A 25,128-nucleotide genomic window follows, 5' to 3' on the forward strand; every position below is an offset into this window, starting at 1 on the left:
AACAAGCGATTACTAAATTAGCAAAATAGAACCGAAAATAAGGTTGGTTTGGTAATGCATTGCTTTTTTTAAATTTTTTTATTTTATTGTATATAATTTACTGGTTTTAAATGATTGTTAATGTTATATAGAGTTTTATAGATATTATGGATAATTGTAAAGTTGAAGGGGAAAAAAATATATGTATCATTTCAAACTGTTTTTAGTTTTTTTTTTTTTTCTGATAAAAAACTGTTTTTAGTCTAGAGTTTGTGTTTTTTTAATCTCCAATAGATTTGTAATTACTTGAAATATTTAATAAATTAACAATTAAAGTAAACAAAAAACACATAACTAAATAATAAAAAAAACCAATGTGTTACAAATAATACCTAAATATATAATTTACAATTAAATTCAAATCATGTTCAAGACCGATATATATACTTTAATTGCATGTATGCTATTCCAATTAATCCTCGCTACGAAGTCTGATTATATATTACAAAATAAAAATGTTTGATTTTTCTTTCTTTTTTTTTTTTTTTTTTTTAATATCCAAAATAAAATTCTTTGATTGTGTGAATAGGAACAAATTGATGGATCGGTTGAACCCGGTGATCAAACTCCCATATTATGGATCGGGCCGATGGCTATTTGGATCGTTGTTACGATATCAATGGGTTAGGTCCCAAGTGTTAGTTGGGCTTATTAAAACTTCATGCCCCATCTGTGACAGCTTTTCGACTTGTAGATTTATTTTTGGTCATTCTATTTTCCGGGTGGACCTTTTTTTTTTTTCTTCTTTAAATGTTATATAAAAAAGATGAATAATTATTATTTTTAATTATTAGTCTGCTACATGTACTCTGCAATTTGCCTCCCAAATAAAAAAAAAAATCAAAAATTGCCCCAGAATTTTTAATTTCCTTGTCACATATACATTACTCCAATCATACAATTATGTCCAACGAATATTGTAAAATTAGGCATATACACATAAAAAATGAAATAAAACATAACAATACAATTTTTAAATAGAACTATAGAGAATTATTTTTTTTTTATAAAAAATTATATGAGTTGTATATGGTTAATTTCATCAAATTCATTCATAAAAAATGCATAACTAAACTAAAATGACAAAAATATATATATATATATATATATAATAATAATAGTTCTTAGAAGCCATATGAGATTTTTTTTGTTTTTTTCTTTTTTGGTACTTTAAGAATAAACTGCAAAACATAAAACAGTTTATAGGTTTTAAATGTATTTAGCCAAAAAAAAATTTTGTTTCTGAAAAACAGCTTTTTACAAATTAGTAAAGAAACACGCTATAATTACGAGACAGAAATAGTCTGGAGTGTAGGAAGTGCCCAAATTCCAATCTTATTTGGAAGAAACTTTGAATTTTTGGCCAACTCTTTAATTATGTGTATACAAGATATGTAAAGTCTTCCAAATTCCACTTTCATAAAATTTTCTAAATAAAGTCAATCAATGTGTTTTGATCCTACAAAAAGTTCGAAACTTGTTGACTAGGAGTTAATATTGCTAAATAAAAACCACAATATGTTCGTACAAAATATGACTTGAATTTGTCTAACCACCATCCTCACCAAATCACCAACCCCATTCATATGTAAAAATGCATATTGCTTACCAACCTCTTTCAGTTCCTTAGGAACCTTGTGATGATTATGGAAAATGTGGAGCTAATGGAATTTTGCACGGTTAACAATGACCCTTTGTCTGTGAGTGTTTGGAAGCGTTTCTGGAAGTTCATTCCGAGGTCGGAAAAAGAGTGAAAAATTCTGAATTGGTCGAGTGGGTATGGAATTAGATTACAGGAATGGTGGTGAAGATGGGTTTGTGAAGCTTGGTGGGGCTAAATTTCCAGACTCATTCGGATTTTGGTCCAACAAAAGTATGATATTGGAGGATTAGAAGCATATTTGCCTCAGAACCTGTTCTGTTCTGCTTACGCTAATCTAGAAATTGGAATGACGCAGTGGATGTATGACCTGGTTTGGTAACCTCATTGATGTTAGAGAGTAGTTGAAACTTGAGAGTTCTTAAACTCAGCTAGGATGATATCTATTTAAGATTGCCTGCTTCTGAACTTGCTATACAAGTTTTATTAGTATATATATATATATATATATATATTTTTAATTCCTCTTTCAAAAGTTGAACTCTGGCTCTTTTACATTTTTTTAGTTGTATAATGTGTCTCAGTGCGAATGTTTTATTTATTTATTTTTCTTAAATCCTGTCTGCATTTTAGAAAAAATGCAGATATCTGCATAGGAAATCCATTTGTGTTTCAAAAATGAAGAGGAGACTAAGAATATTCGTGGTAATTGTTTCACTAATTACGTTTATCTCTGTGTCTTTGTGTTAGTGATTCTTTTGTTTACATTTGTAAGACAAAAAGCAAAAGGAGAGGTAAGCAAGATCTCTTCTATTAATAATTTAACTTATTTGTTTTAACTATGCCATTATCAAGCTTATGCAGAGCTCAATATATTAATTATTAGATTTAATAGAAGAGGAAAGCAATGGATAAAGATGCAAAACTACCTTTACATGATTTGGCACTATTCAATTGGCTACAAACAATTTCTCTCCAGAATATTTTGAATCTGTTTACAAGGTGGTACTCATTTGGCTTACTGTAAATTTAACAATAACCAGAAAATAATAGAAAGTTACATATTTTATATACTATGGATATTATTACTCAGGGAACCATATAACAGGACAACAAATAGCAATGGAAAAAAGACTGTTCAAGAATTCAGGAAATGGTTTTAAAGAGTTTTAAGAATGAAGTCCAATTGTTTTCAAAGCTTCAGCATAGAAATTTGGTTCACTTTTTGGCCACTGTATTCAGGTAAACGAAAAGATTGTGATATATGAGTATATGCCAAGGAGAAACTTTGATCATCTTATATGTCCTCGATTTGAAACTTCTTATCCCAAAACATGTTTGGAATGTTTATTGTTTTGTTGACGCGGAGAGTATTCCAGGTGTCATGAAATCATAGGTGGGAGAATGCAAAAACTAAATGGCATTTTCAATAGATTTGTGGATTGCTTATCTATATAGCATAAAATTTAAGAATATTACTAATTTATGTGACATAATTTTTACTTAATAGATATTCAATTTAAAATTTGTTTTCTACTTAATTTTTTTATTTTTAGAAACATCTTGGTAAAAATTGTTTCCATGAATCATGTTCTTTAACAGACTTTTGAAAATATACAATCTCTTTGACATTGTGTATGTTATTTCTTGCCACATCAGTAGTCATAGGAGAGGTTTTCTATTTTTTGATGGAACAACCAAAATATAGCTCCCTTTATTTGAGTTTCCTTTAATTATATGTGTGTCCTTTAATTATATGTGTATTCAAAATAAAAATACATTTGATTTATGAAATAGATGTATAAATAGAATAATTATTCTAATAGATGTATAAATAGAATAATTATTCTATAAATTTAATCTTCTTATATTTGGTTTATGAAATTGATATGCTTACGTTTGAAAAAGTAACAATTTTTTTTTAAATTTTCAAAATTTATATTTCTATTTTTTAATATAAATAAATTTTAAAGTATCTTATTACATTTTCATATATTAAAATTTAGATTGATCATCATTTAGTAAAAATATATAAATAAATATACAATTTAATATCTGATTAATTTTTATCAAAGAACTTTTTTTAAAACAATATTTATAAAAACTAGATATTAATTTTAATTTACTATTTTTTATAAAATAAATAAAAATTATTATTCCTTTTCTATTTTTTGTTCTTTTTTTTTTATGAATATCTAATCCTTTTCTATTTTTATTCCTATTTTTTATTCACCTATCCTTTACACCAAACTTGCCCATAACACTCGGCGATCACCGGTGAGTCCATACCGATGCGGTGCTTAGTACTTAGGCTTCATTTAATTTTTAATTTTTAATTTTATTATTATTAAAACTAAGAACTTGTATGAAATTGTGAAAACCTAACAGCGTAAAAGTACATGCGTACGCATATATGACACATGAAGAACAATCATTTATATTTTTTTGAAAATTATTTTTTTAAAAAGAAAATTAGCTTTTAAGAAATGAATAATATATTTATATCTTTTTAGTATAGTTGATAAAAGTGAACCTTCTGCTTTTAGAATTTTAGGTGATAATTTTTTTTAAAAAAAAATATTAGCAAAAAGCTAATAAATATTTAATTATAAATAAAAAAATATTTGCATTAAATGTTCATTAGAGTTTTCACATAATCCAAAACAAAATTATTTTAGAAAAATTTAAAATTTGGATTTCATTAAAACAATTTAAAACAAACTATTTTTTATTTTTATTACATACTTATTAACTCTTGTCAAATATTTTAATTTTTTAACAAAAAAACCTTAAACGATGAAGTAGAATTTTTGGATAAAAAAAAGCTTTGCAAAATGGTTCAATCCGAACCACTTAATGATTTTAATATTAGGATTTTCTTTATCAATAGTTGAATCAAATCAAGAGCTAGAATTTAAAATGTAAACAGTAGTTAAATATATATTTAGTAACATATTAAAAGTCAACTTTATCAAAATTCAATAAATTGATTGATAAATATAATTTTAAATTTCAATTTCTGAACTATGCATGAAAAATATCAAAATTTGAAAAAAAATTAATTTTTAAAACTTAGTTTCTTCGAATTAATTATGCAGTATACACCTTCTCCTTTTCCTAAAGCCCATAAAGAAATGCATAAAAAAGAAAAAAAGAAAGATGTTGACTGGAGAGATTTCCATCGGTGCGATGTAAAACACATCACATCAGCAAGGAATTGGGATTGCTGTGGCAATTCACTAATGTTTGTGAATGTATTCAATGATTTACCAATAAAAACCGGTTTATAACAACAACAGGTCTCCCTATGCTTGGAGGGAGGGTTTCGTTCTAATTCTTCACCATCTGACATCGAAGGTTCTCGGGCAAGCTAGAAAGCAAAGTAAGCCAAAACCTATGGTTTTCTTCTTGTTATATTAAGTAATATAAAGGTTGAGATTTATAAATAAGTAAATTTAATATATAGTTTTTCCAATTTAATTTTCTTGTTATTATGTGTGGTAAGTAATAAAAATATTAAAACTTATAAATAATTAAACTTCGTTTGTGTAATAAATTAAGCGCATATTTGTATTTTTTTTAAAAAAATCATAAAATTAATTTATCAGATATATTTAAAATAATAACTTTATAGATGTAAATAATTTTTATATACATTTTATAGGTGAGAATCTAATTTTTTGAACTAATATATTTTCATCTCAAAATAAATATCTAAATATAGAAAAACTGGCATTTTCATAAGAAAATTAGATTACCACTTTTTTGTTTACCAAATCGGATCTTGATGCTATCCAAAACCTAAGTTATGATGTTAGTTTTGATATTAATTTTGATTTTGAATTTGATTGTGTTTATCTTATTATTCAAGTAGGATAGTTGATCAAAGTACTTTGCTAAGTAGCCATTAATGTGAACTGTTTTCCCTTCAAAACTTTAATATATTAAAGTTTAATAGTTTTACCAAATGGCAATTAATGATAATCATCACCCTCACGAAACTCGTAAAAATTGAAAATTGAACAAAACATTTGAACTGAAAAATTAATAACTATTTATATTTTTTTATATTATACCATTGAACTTACGAAAGAAATCATCACTATCACAGAACTTGTGGAAGTTGAAAATTGAACAAATAAATTTAAATTAAAAAATTGATAATTATCTATAATTTTATTAAATCATACCATTAACCTAGCGAAGATGGCTATTGATTCTCCTACTTAAATAATAATTATTATCTATAATTTAATATTTAACATTTAATATATTTGATGATTTGTTGTTCCAATGTTATAATTTTTGTATATAAATATGAAGTATATGTTAAGATTTTCCATTTTCCATGACACACTACTGTTGTAATTTTTGCGATTAATATCCTTTTAAAATATGGATGAAAGAGTTGATTTTGTCAATCAAATTAACAATAGCAAAATGCAATAGACATTGAATATTCAAGTCGTAAGGCTGTGGAAGATTATATGCTTTGAAGATAAGTTAGAAATATATACCATCGAGAAGGTTGTCATAGATGAAGATGTTTTTTTTTTTTCTTTTCTAATAAATTTATATAATATATTTTGTTTTCAAATCATATTCTAGAAACGAAGATTATTTCAGAAAGTAACGATGGGCTTTAAGTTTTTATTTCAAAAATAACTTTAATTCCATTGTATATCCAAGATTATTTTTGAAATTTCAACAAATGTAATATCCTTGTCATATACAGTGACTATTAATAAAAGACAAGGTTGATCTCTTTCACATATAGATACATATTGAGCTTTATTTGAAAAAATCAACTTTTAGTTATGGACAATTTTATGCTGCAATTTTCAAAATTACAATTGAAAATGATTGAAAATATTCATTTATAATAAAGACGGAATAGTAACTAATTAAACCACAAATATGGTTTTCAAATAAGGTTTTCAAAATTTGGATTAGGTACATTGTTTTCAAAATTTCAATAAAATATTATTTATATGATATTTTAATATTTTATTTGATTATAATTAATTTTCTTTCATAGATTATTTGGTTATTTTGGACATTCTGTGTATGGCCGGAATTTATCACTAATATGTTTATATAAACATAGTGGGAGATGACATTATGGTTGGACAGAAATAGTCTGCCATGTAGGACAATAGGCAGACTTGGAAATTTCGCAGGGCCAGCTCTCCAATTATGTGCATCCGAAATAAAAGTCTTCTGAGACTCAGGTTCATAAGATTTTCTCCCCAAGTCAACACGTAATCGATTACAAGACTTTATAGTATTCTACTATTATGTATTGCAATCATATTCACAATTAAATTTGATGTAACTTTTTTAAAAAAAAATTTTTTTTGAACATTTAAATTTGATGTAACTTAAGCTTTGTGTTAATGAAATTCAACCCGTCTTTGAGGGATGGGTTAATGGTAATGTCTTTAATAATAAACGAAAATAAAATGAAATCAATCTTTCTTGAAAAACATCAAAAAAAAAAGAAAAAAAAAAGGAAAAAAAAAAAAATACTCCTCGTTGGGGTGGTACCTTTGAAAACTGCCTCAATCGGTTGGAAATCGATTTGAGATTGGCTAATTTCTCATTCCAATTCAGTAATAAAAAAGAAAAGAGTCAATATCGATCATTAATTGAAAGAAAAATGTGTCAAGTGAGGAAATTTATTTTTCAAATTTTCTTCCAATTTTTCTATTTAAAAAAATTACAAAAAAAAAGTCCTAGAATCCAAAGAAAATACTAGATGTTTAAAAATTTTTTGAGTACCCAAAGAAAAAGTACTAGATATTAAAAAAATAATTGAAAGTCCAAGAAAATATTAGATGTTAATTCGAGATCCCAAAAAAATATTAGATAGTAAAAAAAAAATTTAGAGAGCATGAGACAAATACCAAATGGTAAAATAAAAAAATTCAGAGAGCTCAAAAAAATATCAAATAAAAAAAAATTTTGAGAGCCTTAAAAAAAAAATAGATCATTAATAAAACTTTTAAGTACCAGAAAAATATCAGATGGTAAAAATATATTGAGAGCTTAAAAATAATACAAGATATTCAAAACATATTAGATGGTTAAAAAGATTTTCTTCGTTTGAGAAAATATCAAATATTAAAAATTTCAAGAGCTCAAAAAATACTAGATATTTTAAAAAAAATTAATAGCTCAAAAACTACTAGACAGTAAAATATATTTTGAAAGTATGATAAAAATATCATGTCATAAAAATAAAAACTCATGAGGGCTTAAAAAAATAGTAAATGATTAAAAAAATTTTGAAAGCTTGATAAAAATTTCAAACATTTTTTGGGATCTCAGAATTGTTTTTTTTTTTGAGCTCCTGGAATTTTTTTATTACCTAATATTTTTTTTTGGCACTCAAAAAAAATTTTTAACGATCTAATATTTTTTTGAACATTTGGTATCTTTTTAGCTCTTGAAATTATTTTCTACTATATGATATTTTTTTTTTTTAGAGCACTATAATTTTTTTTAACTGTCTAGTATTCTTTTTGAGCTCCCAGAATCTTTTTAAATATCTTGTATTAGCTCTTTGAAATTTTTTTTTATTATTTGATATTTTTTTTTAAAGCAATCAAAATTTTTTTAACCATCTTATTTATTATTTATTTTTTTTGGACTTTGAGATTTTTTTTTCAATATCTCATATTTTTTTAGGCTCTAGGATTTTTTTTGAACTTCTAATTTTTTTTTAACCATTTGGTATTATTTTAGATTCGCAAAATTATTTTACCATCTGACAGTTTTTTAGGCTTTTGAAATTCTTTTACCATCTAGTATTTTTTTGGGATTTTAAATTTTTTTTAAAGATTTGGTATTTTTTCAGACTTTTAGATTTTTTTTTTGGACATTTATTATTTTTTTTTTTTTTAGCTCTAAGAATTTTTTTACCGTCTAGTATTTTTTTGAAACCCTAGAATTTTTTAAACGGTCCATTTTTTTTTTTGAGCTCTCAAAATTTTTTTATTATCTTATATTTTTTTGGACTCATGGAATTTTTTTACCTGTTGGTATTTTTATCCCGCTCTTAATTTTTTCTTTTTTTTTTATCATTTGCTATTTGCATCATGCTCTCAGAATATTTTTGTACCATTTGATTTTTTTTGGACTCTCGGAATTTTTGTTGAATATTTAATATTTTTTTAACTCTCAATTATTTTAAAAAATTTTAAAATGTAAAAATTGAAAAAAATTTGGAAAAATAAATTTTAAAAATCATATTTGGGGTCACATTTGCCGACACATGACCCCTTTTTAATGGATTCTTTCAATGTTAATCAATTGTACGAATGTATAAAGGTTTTGAAAATAAGGATAACAATGTTTAAAAATTGATCTTAAAGTCCCGAAAAGAAATTAAATAATTTTAAATGGTACTTAAGTGTAATTATCCATTTATTTTCAAGCTAGTTGAGACAGCTAAACTCGAATTTTTTGTTTTTATTTATTTATTTGTCTGTATTTCAAAGTTCTTTTGGAGCTTGAACCGAACTCTGATTAATCTCGTAATTATGCAAGCAAAGTTATTTTGCAACCCCTAGATGGTCGTACATAATATTATATGACTTTAATTGGGCTAACCACTTCATCAAAATATCAACCTCATTTATATAGAAGAAAGACATTTCTTCTTACTATTAAATGCTAACTAATAGAAACCTCTCTCTTTAAGAATCCAAAAAAAAAAAAAATTTCTTGATGGAAAATTGTCTTCTGTCGTTCATCACCAATATCTTCTGTTCTTTGTTGTTTCTCAAGTTGCTGATTTTGAAATCATGTAGTAGTACCATAATAACTCCATCACAAACAATTATCAGTGATGGTGAAACTCTAGTATCCGCAGAGCAAAGCTTTGAGCTTGGCTTCTTCTCTCCCAAAAGATCAAACAACAGGTATGTAGGACTATGGTACAAGAAAACCCCTGATATTATTGTCTGGGTAGCTAACAGGGACAACCCGATTACCGATTCGAATGTCACATTCATCATCACAAACAATGGAAAACTTGCTCTTCTCAACAACAGAACCAAGAGCATCATTTGGTCCATCAATACGTCATTTGCAGCAACAAGAAACCCATCTGTCAGGCTTTTGGATACGGGAAATCTTGTAGTCATTGATGGAGACAAAGATATATATAGCTTCAACAACAACACATCTGATGATGATAATTCCGACTACTTGTGGCAGAGCTTTGATTATCCATCTGATACATTCTTAGCAGGCATGAAGCTCGGTTGGAACTTTGAAACTGGTTCCCAAAGATACTTAACATCATGGAAAACCGATGATGACCCATCAACCGGTGACTATATTTACTGGTTGAGCCCCAGGGGTCTTCCTCAGTTATTCGTCTCCATGAAAACAACAACGACGACCAAGATGGTCATCAAGTATCGATCAGGACCATGGAATGGAGTTCATTTTGGTGGAACTCCCAAAGCGCCAGTTTTTCCTCTTTTCAAGTCCTTTCTTGTATCTAACAAGGATGAGCTGTATTACACTTTCAAGGCCAATGTCAAATCAGCAGTAACTCGAGTGAAAGTGAATCCTACTGGTTTATCAGATCGTCTTGTATTGTATAATAGGAGTACACAATGGTCTGTTCTTTATACAGTTCCTTATGAACCCTGTGACAATTATGGATTCTGTGGAGCTAATGGTATTTGCAGGATGAACAGAGATCCTTTATGTGAGTGTTTGGAAGGTTTCGTTCCTAGGTCGGAAGAAGAATGGAAAATGTTGAATTGGTCTAGTGGGTGTGTGAGGAAGATGGAGTTTGATTGCAGGGTTGATAGTGGAGATGGGTTTGTGAAGCTTGTTGGGATTAAGTTTCCTGATTTTTTGGAGTTTTGGTCCAATAAAAGTATGAGCTTGGCGGAGTGCAAGCAGACTTGTCTCAGCAATTGTTCTTGTACAACTTATACTAATTTGGATATTGGAAGAGGCAGTGGATGTATGATTTGGTTTGGTAACCTTGTTGATGTTAGAGAGTTGAGAATCAAAGTCGGTGACAAAAAGACCAAAGAGGGAAAAGTCAGTGAGGAGGGTATCTATTTAAGACTGCCTGCTTCTGTACTTGGTAATTAAGTTTAATATTTACCATTTTGATGATTTCCCAATTTAGTTATAAAGAAAATTGAGGCCTATCTCTCTGTTTTCTTTTTATAGAATCAATTCATGCTTCGAAATGGAAGAGAAGACGACTAAAGATCATCATAATTGTTTCACTGATTACCATTATTTTCTGCATCTTGGTCCTGGTAATTCTCTTGGCATTTTGGAACAAAAAAAGCAAGGGGAGAGGTAAGCAAATCTCTTTCATTAATAATGTTTAACTTATTTGTCCTTCTTTTAATATATATATATATATATATAACTAGCTGAAATAGTTATGATACTGAATAACTACACTATCAAGCTGATGAACTATATATTATTAAGATTTAATACAACAGGAAAGCAATGAAGAAGACCTAGAACTACCTTTATATGATTTGGCTACCATTCAATTTGCTACAAACAATTTCTCTCCTGAGTATTGGATCGGAGCGGGCGGTTTTGGCCCTGTTTACAAGGTGCTACTCATTTCTAGTTTTCACCCTAAATTGTACTATATATATTTATATATATATATATATATATACACACTAGCCAGAAAATAATAGAAATTTACATATTTTATATGGATATTATTATTCAGGGGAAACTTCTAACAGGACAAGAAATAGCAGTAAAAAGGCTTTCTAAGAATTCAGGACAAGGTGTTAAAGAGTTCAAGAATGAAGTCCAATTGATTGCAAAGCTTCAGCATAGGAATCTGGTTTCCCTTTTTGGCTGCTATATTCAAGGAGATGAAAGGATGCTAATCTATGAATATATGCCAAACAGAAGTTTGGATCATCTTATCTTCGGTTTGAAACTTCTTAGATCCCATATACGATACGATTAAATCAATGTTGTAGTTGTAGTTGTAGCTATACATCCACTTTATATGAATTGGAATATATTATTTGCAGATAATGACAGAAGCAAAACACTAGGATGGGAAAAACATTTTGATATTGTCATGGGAATTGCGAGAGGACTTCTCTACCTCCACAGAGATTCAAAACTTCAAATTATTCATAGGGATCTCAAAGCAAGCAATATTTTACTGGATAACAACCTGAATCCTAAGATTTCAGACTTTGGCTTAGCAAAGATTTTTGGAGACGACGACAAAAGAGAAGCCAGTACAAGGAGAATTGTTGGAACATAGTAAGACAGTAAATTATTCATTTTTCTCTCATATCAAACACATTTATCATCTAGAAAAAATGTGTTATAATATTATATAGTGAATCTCATGTCAAAACAATTGACTATATTTTTCACAGTGGATATATGGCCCCAGAATATGCAATCGACGGGAAGTTTTCTGTAAAATCTGATGTCTTTAGCTTTGGCGTGCTTCTACTAGAGATTGTGAGTGGAAAAAGAAATAGAAGGTTTAATCACCCAGATCATCACCACAACCTTCTAGGACATGTAAGAAAAAACAAAGATCTAACTGTAAAACTATTAGAATTTCTTTTATTTACCTTTAATTGTTTGAACAATTGAGATTTATAAATGTATTTATGTCTGATATAGGTCCATATAGATTCACTTTGAGCCTATAGAATTTTAGTAGTTCTTTAAACTCTTATAAACTACTTATACATTTTTAAATCTCAGCTCACAAAACAATTTTGGAATTAACAAAGCAAATTCCGGTGACAAAATGAACTATCATGTCAATATGATGAAAGTCTAAGTCTGACTCTATATATAATTTTGATAAATGATCAATGAGTTTGGTTTCAGGCATGGATGCTATGGAATGAAGGCAAATCCTTGGATCTTTTGCACTCCGGTTTAAAGGGTTCATGCATTGATTCTCATGTAGTGAGATGCATTCAAGTGGGTTTGTTATGTGTCCAGAAATTCCCCCAAGACAGACCAACAATGTCGTCCATTGTTTACATGTTGGAGAACGAGGGAGCTACATCGCCTCAGCCTGGACAGCCTGGTTTTTTCGTAGAAAGGAAATCAAGTGACGAGGAATACCACTCGAAATCAACAAATGGAGACTCTTCCTACTCACTGAATTCAGTCACTATGACTCTGCCTAATGGCAGATAGATATAATTTCTGTTGTATACTACCTGAATATATCTTGTTACATTTTCAAGTACAATATAAATATTTACATTGTAATTATGAAAATATTTGAAACCCAAATTGTGGTGTTAGATTTAGTATTAAAGGCTCACATGTGAGAAAGATGATTTGATGCACTTATGCATATTGGAGAATGTTCTAAACCTTTTGCATTGATCAGTGGCCGGCCTAGGGCCACGTCCCCTAAGCGTTTTATTTTATTTTGTTAATTGCATATAGTACTTTTTCCAAAAAATAAGAAAAGTATCTATAATTAGTTATTTGGCCCCTAATCAACATATTATTTTATCCTGAAAAAGGTATTATCTTATCTGTATGCACCATTATTTCTTGCAAGCATTTATTTTTCTAATATTACTGTTTATTAAATTTTGGTACTTGATTTGTATTTGTTTGATTTCTAGTTTATTTATTTAATGGCTTCTTTTTTATTACTTTTTCTTTTGAGGAATATTCTAATTTGAATTTACTTTTTTAGAGCTGCCTAATAAATAAGTTTTCTAACATTGTTAATTGTATTATTCATAATCAATAAAAAAAAAAATAGAATTTGTATGATGTTCAAAAATAAAAATACTCATTTAAATGTTTTTTAAAAAAAATATTGTACAAAATTATTGTAAAGTTCAATCAATAATATTTTTGTGTTACTAAAATTTAAATTATTAATAATAACATATGCTAGTAAATATTATATTTTAAAACCTAAACTATATACGGTTCAAACGAATATTTTTAAGTTTATTTACAATGTGGTCCCCCTATATTTGTGTTATTAAATTTTTTGAGTTACAGTGTGGTCCCCCTGTATTTTTTTGTGTTTCTAAAATTTAAATTATCAATAACAGTGTATGATAGTAAATATTATTTTTTAAAACCTAAACTATATATAGTTCAAACGAATATTTTAAGTTTATTTACAATATTGTCCCCCTATATTTGTTTTCTGGCTCCACCCTAGCATAGATGATGAAGAAAAAGTGTGTTTTATTTATTTTTATTTTTTATTGTTATTTTTTTCATCCTTTAATTAGTTTGAAATTATGTCAATGTGGTATCGACATTTTTTACCCCACAAGCTTTGTTTTTTTTTTGGTAGGAAATATCTTTGTGTTGATAGAGTATATATACTTTTGGTCCAAAACCTTTCTGTTGTAAGATTGTTTAGTATAGAAGATTACAACATTATATTGCAAAAGTTATATTTGGTATATGAAATAGTTATTTCGGTTAAAATAGAAACAACTATTTATGGGGTAAAAATAATTAAAAGAAGTAATCAATTACTGTTTATTTGTTTGGTAAAAATATTAAATAAGAATAAGACTTAACATTTATTTAATATTTTTTGTAATGAAAATTTTTAAATTTGATAAAAATTAATTAAAAGTTTAATTATATATATATATATATATATATAAAGTTTTAGTTTATGATAATCTATGTAAATCTACATTTATCAAAATATGGTAAGTATATTTTTTGTGCTTATTATAATCAAAACATAGTAATAACAATTTTGAAGTTTTTAAAATATATTTACTTAATGAATTAAATGGTCAAATAGAATATGTTTTTTTTCAAAAAACATTTTAATATTTCTTGGTTAGATTTTTTAATATTAGGTTATTGATAGTACTGACATTCACACTTAATTAATTGATGTGACTGGTGATGATATGTAGGTGATTTAAATTCATATAAATTCTTTGTAAGGCAATGTGCTATTAACTCTCTATGGTAGTATTTTAGAGAGAAAATGCAGAGAGGTAGGATCTTGAAATGCCTTGAAATGTGAAGCTTTCACCTAGCCCCACTACTAAAATGTTAAAACCCTTATTTCCCAGTGTGGATTCAGGCTGACTTGCACAAACCCTATGCCTACAAATGAAACTTGATAAATGTGCACATTCCCTACATGATAGCATTAGTCAATCTGAATGAAAATATGAATAAAGGAATTCCATGTCCAAATAAAACCATCAATACACAAAAAAGAATCTCCACTTCCTAAATTAACAAATTTTTATTACTGTTTTCATCTTTTCACCTTTTCTCTGGATTGCATTCTTGTGGGTTATGAATTTTTGATATTACTGCATTGTACTCTGGTCGTGTATTCACTGTATATATATTACCTTTTTTCCGGGCTGAGCAGAAGCTTTTTAGCAGACAAATTTGAACACATCATGCTTGGTATGCTATACAAAAATTCCAGAAGGTTAAGGATCTGATGTCAAGTGTATGCAACATATATTTTTTTTCAAAAATCTGATGACCCACAACCCATACATAAACTATTATTACCTTTATCCCATTTACCATGTGTTTACATAAGATTCTGTCTTTCTTTTCGCATAAGGGGGATATATGCTTCGTTTGGAGGAATACAGATGATGATGCTTAAGAGAGAATCCATCCATTGTACCCAATTTAAGGTTGACCAGAAGTTGTTCCTGCTTATTAGGAATTACATGAAATTACCATGAAAAATGGGCAAATGGCATTAGATCTCAGGAGGCAGTTTTTTAGAATGTAGATAGTTTTGAGTGCTTGCCATATTTCATGTGCTGTTTGTTTATAAAACTCATGCTTGTGGCACCATGCGCTGAAATCTCACACTTCTGTACATTCTTTTAGGTGAAAAAGATAGGATTATGATCTTCTTGTGCAAATGTCCATGAAATGATATTGTATTCATTTGTCAACTATTCTTGTGTTACTACAGCAATTGGCATCTAAAAAATTATTTAACACATTGGTATTTTTTGGTAATACCAAATATGTGATCTGACGAAATATTTCCAAAATTTTGAAGTTCATTTAAACTTTTATTCAAAATGGAGCACCAAAACTCGTATCAATAGACTGTATAATTTGGTTTAATTGATTTAATTTTTAATATCACTACTAATATGATTTGTTAATTTGTAACGAGTCAATTCACCAAAAGTATATTATATTATTTTTTTTAATTTTCCATCATAAAGAAAAAATTAGATTATATTTATAAGTTTTTTCCTACGTTGAGATTTTTTTTTTTTTAAATCCTTTTCAATTTATTATTTTAAGAATATTTCTTTCAACCATGATATTAAAAAGAAAAAAAACAACTATTTTTATTATCTTAATAACATTAATTAGAAAAAATATATATTAATTTTCCACTAATATTTCTCCCAAAAGAAAAAAAACAAGCAATTAAGTGGTCTCTCGTGGCCGACACGCCGTGGGCTATGACTCTCTGAATGACCTGTTTTCTTCTGCTAAACCCTGGAGAGCTAAAGGCCTAAAACCGCAACCAAATTTGCCATTCGCAGAGTTCTATTACATACTTGGATTGCTACTTAGTCTCAGTAAAAAGGAAGAATAAAGAAATGGGTCACAATAAACCCAGGCGGTTCAAGAACCATCAATCCCATCGTGGGCAATCCAGTCGGAGCAGCCATCGTCAACTGCCACCGTAAGTAAAGTAATCCTGTTTTTGTTTCAGACCCATTTCCTGGTTTCTGTGATTGTCATGTTGTCTGATTTGTTTCTTTATTATTTCAGTGACGATGAGTCCCTACCATGTGAGCAAGGTTAGTTAATTAATTATTATTATTATTTTTAGTTTGTTTGCTTGTGTATCGGGCTTATAAGATGTTTGATATATTGCCGCTGTGGGAATTTTGATTCTAAATTGGTTGATGTCTCTGTTGCCTAAAGCCCTCAACTGTGAGAATTGTAAGCGGGGTTTGAAATTCTTTAGTCCTTGATTATATAAGTCTTGTGGTTAAACGACAAATACATGTGGCTGTTGGAAGGATGATGGAAAATGCACTTGAAATTCACATAAACTGCAAATAATAGTATTTTGATAGTAGGAAATCTAAACTTGATCAAAATCATTCACCTATGCTCACATACTTCTTGTATCTAAATGGTCTGTGCAATTTATTCCAATTGCACTACTTGCTTATAATTAAGGTTTAATTGTTACAATTTTGAATTTATTGTTTGAAGTATCAAATTGAAAAAATATTCATGGGATAGGAGTGCCAATAAGCAGTTTCATTTTATGTTTTTATAATTATTATTAAAACTCTTGATTGGAATGAATTATGCTGTAATTTCAATGTTTACTCAAGTTCAGGGGGTTAAATGTCACAAATTTATTTTGTGAACCAAAGTGTAAAAGCGTGCAAACTTCATTGGATAGTATCGCCGATTGTACTTTTAAAAATTTGTTGGCTTATGCATTTGTTGCTTGCAGCACCAGAAGACGAGATAGCAGGTCCCAAAATCCAGCTCGCAATGTGGGTATGTTTCCATGTTTTCCTGTATTTTAGTTGTTTCTTTTATCCTGAATATGTTTTGTTGGGTTAGTTCAGAAAACATGGAGTTGAATTGGCAATGGTGCTCATTCATGGATGATTGCCATAGAATATTGAGCACTCTCTTGGATTTGCTATTATGGTTTCTTGAAATGACACAAATTGATTGACCAGCTATAACATTGTTGACTGTTATTCAGGGCTATGATTTTTTGTTTACTTATGTTTTAGAAATTTTTTAGCTTCTTTTATAGTTTGTTTGCCACTTGGATGCTGTTTCCTGGCTATGTAGCACATTTTCCCTTCTTCTTTAACCCCAAGAGGCTAGAATGTGCAGTAACACTAAAAATTGGGTTTACTTATAATGTACAAGGATTTTTTTTGAAAACTATGGCATATAATCTCTCAATCTTCTCTGTTCAAAGATTATTCTCAGCTTTGTAACTGTTGGTATTATGTCAATTCAGGATTTCGGGCAATGTGATGCGAAAAGGTGCACAGGCCGCAAGCTTTCAAGATTTGGCTTGTTAAAAGAAAGTATCCGGTTCACTTTTTCCCCTCACTTTCTTTTATTTTGTTAGGAGTAGTTCACTTATTTCCTCTAGTTATATTTTGCAATTTGCATGCAAACCGTTATGTGTATCACGTCATCAAGATATTGCACATGTATATTTGTATAACTTTATAATTATATATGAATAATAAAGTGAGTTACAAGAAGTGGTGGAGGTGCAGGTTGAATTACTTTATTGCTCTGGGGATCAAGTGTTTTGATGCTTAAGAGACTGGCTTTTAGAAGTTTAGATCTTGAAGGTTGTAATCCAGTGGAAGTTGTAGCTCTTTTCCATACAAAAAGGATCACCTCTGTTTTAAAGTTAGAACATTTTGGAGGCCTCCACTCAATACAAGTTAGTTGATGACCCTAAAAACATATGAAGAATATTATTTAACAAGAAACTTAAGGTCCCTAGAAAACATATTCATATTTTAGTTCCATCTTACCATGCAAGCCATTTGACGACCTGTAGAAATTTCCTGAATGGTTGCATGTTTTGAAGGTACTGCCCATGTTGCACTAGTAGCACTATTACCATGAGCTTCTTCCAAAAGAGATGCATGGAGATGGAGATATCTATCATGACCTTCTAGATGTTTTAGTCACCATCAACTGCATTTGATCATAAATATACTAAATAGTTATATCTTTGCACAAGATGGTTTAATGATCTTACCAATGTTTGATTCAAAATTAACATGGATGATCTGGTTCATGCTCTTTGGGATATTATTAAAATGTTTCTGTAGCTCGTATTTTTATCCACTTTGTTATCAATTTACAATCTTGACATTGGAGCAATATCATGCAGGAGTTGCGTGTGAATAATGGTTTTGGAGGCATTGTTTTAAGGTAATTAAAGCAAATTTTCATGCTTCAAATAACTAATTTGTAATGTTAACTTATTTTTCTTGAATATTAATGACTTACCATCTTTGCATAATATGGAATTCTATAAGGTCCTTAAACTTCAATTTGAATGTAAGGAAATTATTTCTTTTATTGTTGGTGATTTATACATGGACCTAGATATGAGTATCAGGTGCTGATGCATGTAGGATTAGATGCATCTGTTTCTAAAAATTCAGACATGGAATTCAGCTAAAAAAGAGGCCAAATTTGTAATTATGAGTACTTTAACAATTATATAATATATAAAGTTTGTTCTACACTATTCAACTTGCTAAAACCAAATGAAGCAATTAAATTGTAACTAATCTTCTTGTTATAAATGTTTAATTTTTTACCATAAAAAGTCAAAAGCTATTTTTTCTCTGAGTCAGAAAGCTTGATAATTTGTTAGAAGGTAAAATGATTAACCTATCTTTGAAATTTAAAGTTAGTTTGAGAGCCGAATTTTAATGATTTTAGTCAGTTAAAGTTAGTTTGAGAGCCGAATCTTAATGATTTTAGTCAGCCTTTTTACTATCCAAGTTTTTGTATAATAAAGATCCTTCCTTTGTCTTGCCACTTATGACTTCTGCTTTAAATATATATCAAGCAGCAGCAGTAAACGTGTTTGAGGCTCAATAAACTGAATCCTAATGTATCACATGTCCATATTGCATCTTTTGTTTTGGCTCGGGTACTATGACCTTGAGTGTGAAATTTGGGTAACATGGTGATCTCTTTCAGTATAATGGGCCATTATCCAGTCATTATGGCATGTGCTATTCCCTGGATTTGACACTGTTCCACTAAAAAGAGTGGAAAATAAAAATATTCCATTCTACCCATAAATTTTATCTTTAGCAAATGCAGTCGATGAGTGTCTAGAACACTTGTTTACCTTGATTTTGAGCTTGGGCTGGTGGCCAAGCTGATTAAGCTGTAAAGTTATTTTATGTTGTGAGACAAACTCAAGTAAAAAAGTGTTGTACTTAGTTTGCTAGAAATTTTTACTAGGCTGCAACTACCATTTATTCCTTTGTTGGAGCAGAAGTTCTATTTTGCAGTATCCCTTTTGTCTCAAACAAGTTTATACGAAACTATGAATTATTTTATTAATTGTTTTTTGAATAATTCTATATCTGTTTTCCCAGTCCAGTTGGGATGCAATGTGTTTCAAGAGAAGATTCTAACTTAGTGAAGCAAAAAGGATTAGCTGTTGTGGATTGCTCATGGGCACGCTTAGATGATGTACCATTTGTGAAGCTGCGTTGTACTGCTCCTCGACTCTGTATGACCTTTGGTTCTTTTGGATATTTTTCTCAAGATTTTATTCAACAATAAAGCTTGCTCATATGATTATTTAATGCATGTATGAGTACATCTGCATCTACTTTGAATGTACATGCATATGATTGTGAGTATATGTGCTTGTGTTTTTGCACATATACCTTCAGAAGTAAGACAAATTTTCAGATTTATCATTCAATATTTTATATTTTATACGTTCATGTCATGAGTGTTACCAGTTTGTTTTTACATAAGCCTAGCTAGGTATATAAAGATTTTTTCTTAATTAAAATTTTTCTTTACTTTTCATATTGGTTATATTGCCCGATGTTGAAGTTATTTTTCTGTTCGTTACTGTTCCATGATAGCTATATCTGATGCACTCTATTTGCAACCGGTTTTAAATAAAATAAACAAAAATAAATAATATAAAAAGCAAAAATAAATTGTGTTTGTTAATGAAGGGTGACCATAATAGATATCACCTTGAGTTTCTCTTGCTTTGAAAATTGATAACAAGTTAAAGTTCATGTTTGTTATCTGATTTAATACATGAATAAAAGCCCTGTTAATTATCCAACTTAAATACATCTGCTTTTCCAGCTGATTATTAATTATTTCCAAGAACTATGTTATTTATACATTGTCTTCTATTTCACTCTTGAATGATTTTCTTATCCAAGCTGATGTTTCTATCTCTGTACTTGTTTTTGACTGGTAATGGTATTTGTACCCATGCTTGAGCATGGATGCTATGTTTTTATTTTCCCTTTTCTTATACTAAAGAAACTCTGTGAATGAAAAATCACCTAATATTGCAGTGCCATGGCTGGTAGCAGCAAATCCAGTGAATTATGGTCGGCCATGTCAGCTCTCTTGTGTGGAGGCCTTATCTGCGGCTTTACTCATATGGTATTAAAATATCCTCCACTTATTTTGCTAGGCAAGAAACTTTTCTTTCAGTAATGCCATGCCGAAGTGTATAATATTTATTGAACTTTCTCTATCTTACTTACATGGTGCCCGTTCTCATTTTAGTTGTTAACTATTTTAATAATAAAATGTCGGAGAAATAAGAAATTGTTTCTGGTCTACAGTGGAATTCGATCTCTTTAACATATACTGGATGCCATTGCAAACTATTTTCCAGGGGTGGGCAAGCTTTCAAATGATTGTGTTAGCCTATGTATTACCATGAGCTTTTAGTTTTTTCCATATATATATATATATATATATGTAGATATATTTAGTCAAGTTACCAAATCCATTTTTGTTCCTTCAATTTCTTTCCGTTTAGTCAGGGTCATTTTTAGTTTTACTCTGCAAATAAACCACAATGGAGATGGACCATGAATGCTTATTTTACCAAGGGCTACATTGTTTAGTTAGTTTTCCATTTGGGCCAAGATTTGTGTATGTCAGATGGATTACAAGAGAGGAGTTGAGTTATCTGTTTCTTTTCTATTATTTTATAGTGGGGAAGAGGAAACTGCACATCTTCTGCTTGGGAAATTTAAATGGGGTCACGCTTTCCTGTCTCTCAACAGGTATATTTTGATTCATTCATTTGTTTCATTTACCTGTTTGTTACATGTAAATGTACATCGGTTATGAATTTCTTTTTTACATAAAAGATACTAAAGCTATTCCAGTTGAAACCCATGGAGGATAATAAAAAATGTAAATCCTACTAAATAATATTATTATGAAGAATAGTAATATCATGAAAATGCAAACTACCGAGTGGTACCTTTGACTGCGAAATTAATGTTCATCAGTAAACAATTATTGTAGGTTACGGCCCCAAGAAATTATTGTGGTTTGCTTTCAAGTATTGAATAAATACTTTATTTCCTTACCAATTTGATCATAGGAGCAAATGGTACAAGTACCTTGTAGATGAATACCTTTGAGAGCTTATGGACTCTGATTACACCCACAATCAGCTATATGATGGATTTCAGTATGGCCATGAGTTATTCCAAGTCTGATTACAAACTGGGCACTTAAACTTTCTTTGCTGGAGCTGTTTTACAGTTTCTTCCAGTGATAGTAGCATTTGAATAAACTAATAGCCTTAATTTTTCTTGAACTTGGTTCAGTCATCAAGTATACTTGAATCCATGTATCAAATGTGTAAGGACCATTATTTATCAAATGTCTAGTCTGGTGATGAAAGAACAATGTCCTCTTTTAGTATAGATTTTGAGCTTGACCTAATTTGCCATTTCATATGATCTGTTCACTTTGTCTGTGGCTCTACAGGTGTAGCCATGTAGATGAATTGATTTTCGTGCTGGTATCTGATTTATGACATAAATCATAATATTATTCATGAAAAAGATCCTGAAATTCAGTGGAGTTATCTGTTGATGTTCCAGTAAGACAAGATGACAGATTTTTAACCTTCTAAATACAACCCTTTTTAATGGATGGAATTACATTCGCTTGATTTGGGAGATGTCTGCTAGTTCTATTCACAAATTTTCTGCCTAAATAAATGATTAGTTATCCAATTCTCATGAGCACATATAACGATGTATATTTTCATGTTTGGATTCTAAATTGGAGAAGGAAACTCCATTCTTATCTGCAAGAAAGAGACAGGAAATTTTTTGTATATGGAAGGAAAATACCATCCTTGGAGAGCACTGTGAGTGTTTAGTTACTGAAGTCTTGTAGTAATGCTAGCTTAACACATTCTTTTCTACATTAAAAGTAGACAAAGCCAATAGTTAACTGGAACTCTACGCTATAATATGAGAGACAAGACAATTGGCCCTCTGCCAGTGGATGTGACAAAAGAACCCAAAATCTTTAACACTTCAATGACGCTGATTTTAATTTAATGAGTATGACATAACTATTGTGGTCAACATGAAAAAAGGAATTACACTATATTGACCTCAAATTTTTAGCATAGAATGTTATTGTTGCATTTGGGCTTTATCCCATTCAGTAATATATCTTTTAATATTTTTTTATTATGTCTTGTTTCCTTTTTCTCTTTTTTAGTTTTGCACACACTTTTGTATAAGGTTTGTCCCTCTGATTTTTGTTCTATATTAGTTTCACTACATATTTGAAAAATAATGGAAGGATTTTATTAGCAGTAGACTGTCCTGAATTTTATGCATAATGAAGCATTTGGAAAACAAAATAGATTTATCTCAAAATTTATTCGGATTTTGTTTTGTATTTAGTTGATATTCCTCTGAATATAGCACATGTTTCATTTTCTCTTACACTGTTTTGACTTTCGCATTTTTGACCTATGCAGAGAACTTCTTAAGGCATACTCTGGATGTCAAAATAGTGCTGATGTTATTTCAGTCCAAAATGATTGGCTTTCACAACAAAATCAGGTGCCAAAGGGTCCCACAGAAGTACAAGGTATTGGCTGATTGGTTTCAAGAAACTCTCTTTTTTTACATTATAAGTCAATATTTGAAATCCAATAATTAGTTGGTCTAGAAGTTTGAGTGCTGAAGTGTGTAATGGTTGTTGATTCTTTGTGGTCATTACTATTGTTAAAATTTCCTTATAATTTGTATGTTCGAACATGGTTCCCATAAAATGGATAAGCATTTTCTGTAGGAAAATCTATAAATTTATAACCAGAAACAAAAGTAAAAGCCTTATCCTATTTTCAATGTGTGGGCTTTAACTTTTCTAATTTATTTTGCAATTTTAATTTATTATTATTATTTTTTTTATTTTTTATTTTTTTTTGTCCCCACCATCTAAACATCCCTACATTGACTATCATTATGATTGAAACTCAAAACATGATATTTTATCTCATTTGGAAGTTTTACCTGAGTTTGATATATTGGAGAAGGATAATCTTGCACTTCACCTGTAATAATTCCTGATCTGGTCTTTGCAACATGGTTGCTTGTTTCATTATTATCTTCCTTGTTTTTTAATGACTAAAGACAGGATTACAACCTAGTTAACCCTGTGGTTTCTTTTGTTATAAATTTCACCTGTTATCATTTTAATGAAAATAATTTATATGATTGAAAGTTGGTGTAATTTTCTGAACAAGAGGTCTCTCTATTTTCTCCAACACTCTGGGGATGTAGGTATTAATTTACTCAAATTGTTAATATAGTTGATATCCGTTCTCATTGAAGAAATAATTTTATATTTACTTGCGTAAGAGTGTTTGGAGGTCTATCTGAACATATGATTGCTTTTTAGCTGCTACAGGAAAAGAGATTTCATCTCACAATGAAGATGAGGGCTCTTCTGATTCAGAAGATGGGCTTCCACCGCTCGAAAAGAACATGAATCATTTGAAGTTGCAGGAGACTGATGAAGAGAGTGAAGAAAGTGAGTAGACACCATTATATTATTTCGTATGAACAGGGTGAGAAGCAACAGCAATGGCAAGCCTTCTTCGCAACAGCAACAGATGGTTAGCTTTGTCAAGTTTTGATATGGGCCTTTTCATGTATTTTCGCTTAGAAAATGATTTGAGTCATTAGCAGGACCCCCTCCCCATCTTTCCAATAATATATATATATATATATATATATTTCTTTCCTGTTTTATTTTATGGAGCCTGTGTTTTCTTTCTTCTTCTTCTTCTTCTTCTTCTTCTCTTTCTTTTTTACTCTATTTTTTTGCCCCCCTTCCTACTCTTTTTTTGTTGATTGTTTTATTAGGATGAAAATTGATTTGCAATTGCAAGCAAGTCGATTGTTACTCTGTTGTGTTTGTTTATCAAGGTTAGTAGGGTAAAAAATAGGAGTCTAGTTCAATTTTGAATTGCAAAGCTTTGTTCCTTTTTGTTTTTCATTATTATTTTTATGTCCAAAATAAAATGATTTGTTTATTTGGGATCATAAATAAATTTGGTTATTCTTTTAGGTTAAAAAGTCATTTCTAATTTGCTATATAATTAATCAATAAGTTTAATAAAAAAAAAAAGTTAATATGTATTAAGTGAGTTGATTATTTTGAGTTTGAATTAGGATCGAATTCAAGGTCCAGATGATTAATTCATGATTTCCAAGTTATTCTAAACTTTATGGGATAAACCGATCTCTGTTGTTGTTGGTTTTTTTTTTTTTTTACTTATTTATTTATTTTAATTATTATTATTATTTTCTCCTTTTGAAAATAGATCAATGTGATCGTGAATATATGGGTGAACTTATAATGGGAGCCTTCTTGAAACATTGAAATGTTTT

The 25,128-nt window shown here is 29.3% G+C and overlaps 2 protein-coding genes across 5 annotated transcripts; both read left to right on the forward strand.

Annotated features, from left to right (window-relative positions):
- Positions 1–9,301: 9,301 nt before the first annotated feature.
- Positions 9,302–12,954, forward strand: LOC107425395 (G-type lectin S-receptor-like serine/threonine-protein kinase At4g27290). Of its 2 annotated transcripts, XM_016035398.4 has the most exons (7): positions 9,304–10,754; positions 10,844–10,978; positions 11,117–11,250; positions 11,376–11,586; positions 11,692–11,932; positions 12,052–12,202; positions 12,521–12,954. In XM_016035398.4, the coding sequence occupies exons 1-7, from the start codon at positions 9,371–9,373 to the stop codon at positions 12,836–12,838; spliced, it is 2,574 nt and encodes an 857-aa protein (XP_015890884.3). In that variant the 5' UTR covers positions 9,304–9,370; the 3' UTR covers positions 12,839–12,954. The 2 variants fall into 2 exon arrangements, with proteins under 2 accessions (XP_060674733.1, XP_015890884.3); XM_060818750.1 differs by lacking the exon at positions 12,052–12,202 and having other exon boundaries at positions 9,302–10,754; positions 12,521–12,661.
- A 3,096-nt stretch (positions 12,955–16,050) lies between these two features.
- LOC107425393 (uncharacterized) lies at positions 16,051–24,491 on the forward strand. 3 transcript variants are annotated; one of them, XM_016035397.4, is made up of 10 exons: positions 16,051–16,340; positions 16,430–16,458; positions 17,133–17,179; positions 17,661–17,726; positions 18,561–18,601; positions 19,792–19,928; positions 20,749–20,839; positions 21,403–21,474; positions 23,208–23,320; positions 24,143–24,491. In XM_016035397.4, the coding sequence occupies exons 1-10, from the start codon at positions 16,255–16,257 to the stop codon at positions 24,271–24,273; spliced, it is 813 nt and encodes a 270-aa protein (XP_015890883.2). In that variant the 5' UTR covers positions 16,051–16,254; the 3' UTR covers positions 24,274–24,491. The 3 variants fall into 3 exon arrangements, with proteins under 3 accessions (XP_015890883.2, XP_015890882.2, XP_024932647.1); XM_016035396.4 differs by having other exon boundaries at positions 16,052–16,340; positions 24,134–24,491; XM_025076879.3 differs by lacking the exons at positions 16,051–16,340; positions 16,430–16,458; positions 17,133–17,179; positions 17,661–17,726 and adding an exon at positions 17,753–18,101 and having other exon boundaries at positions 24,134–24,491.
- The last annotated feature ends 637 nt before the right edge of the window (positions 24,492–25,128 follow it).

The sequence above is a fragment of the Ziziphus jujuba genome, chromosome 7 (genome assembly GCF_031755915.1).
Source record: "Ziziphus jujuba cultivar Dongzao chromosome 7, ASM3175591v1".
Lineage (NCBI taxonomy): Eukaryota > Viridiplantae > Streptophyta > Magnoliopsida > Rosales > Rhamnaceae > Ziziphus > Ziziphus jujuba.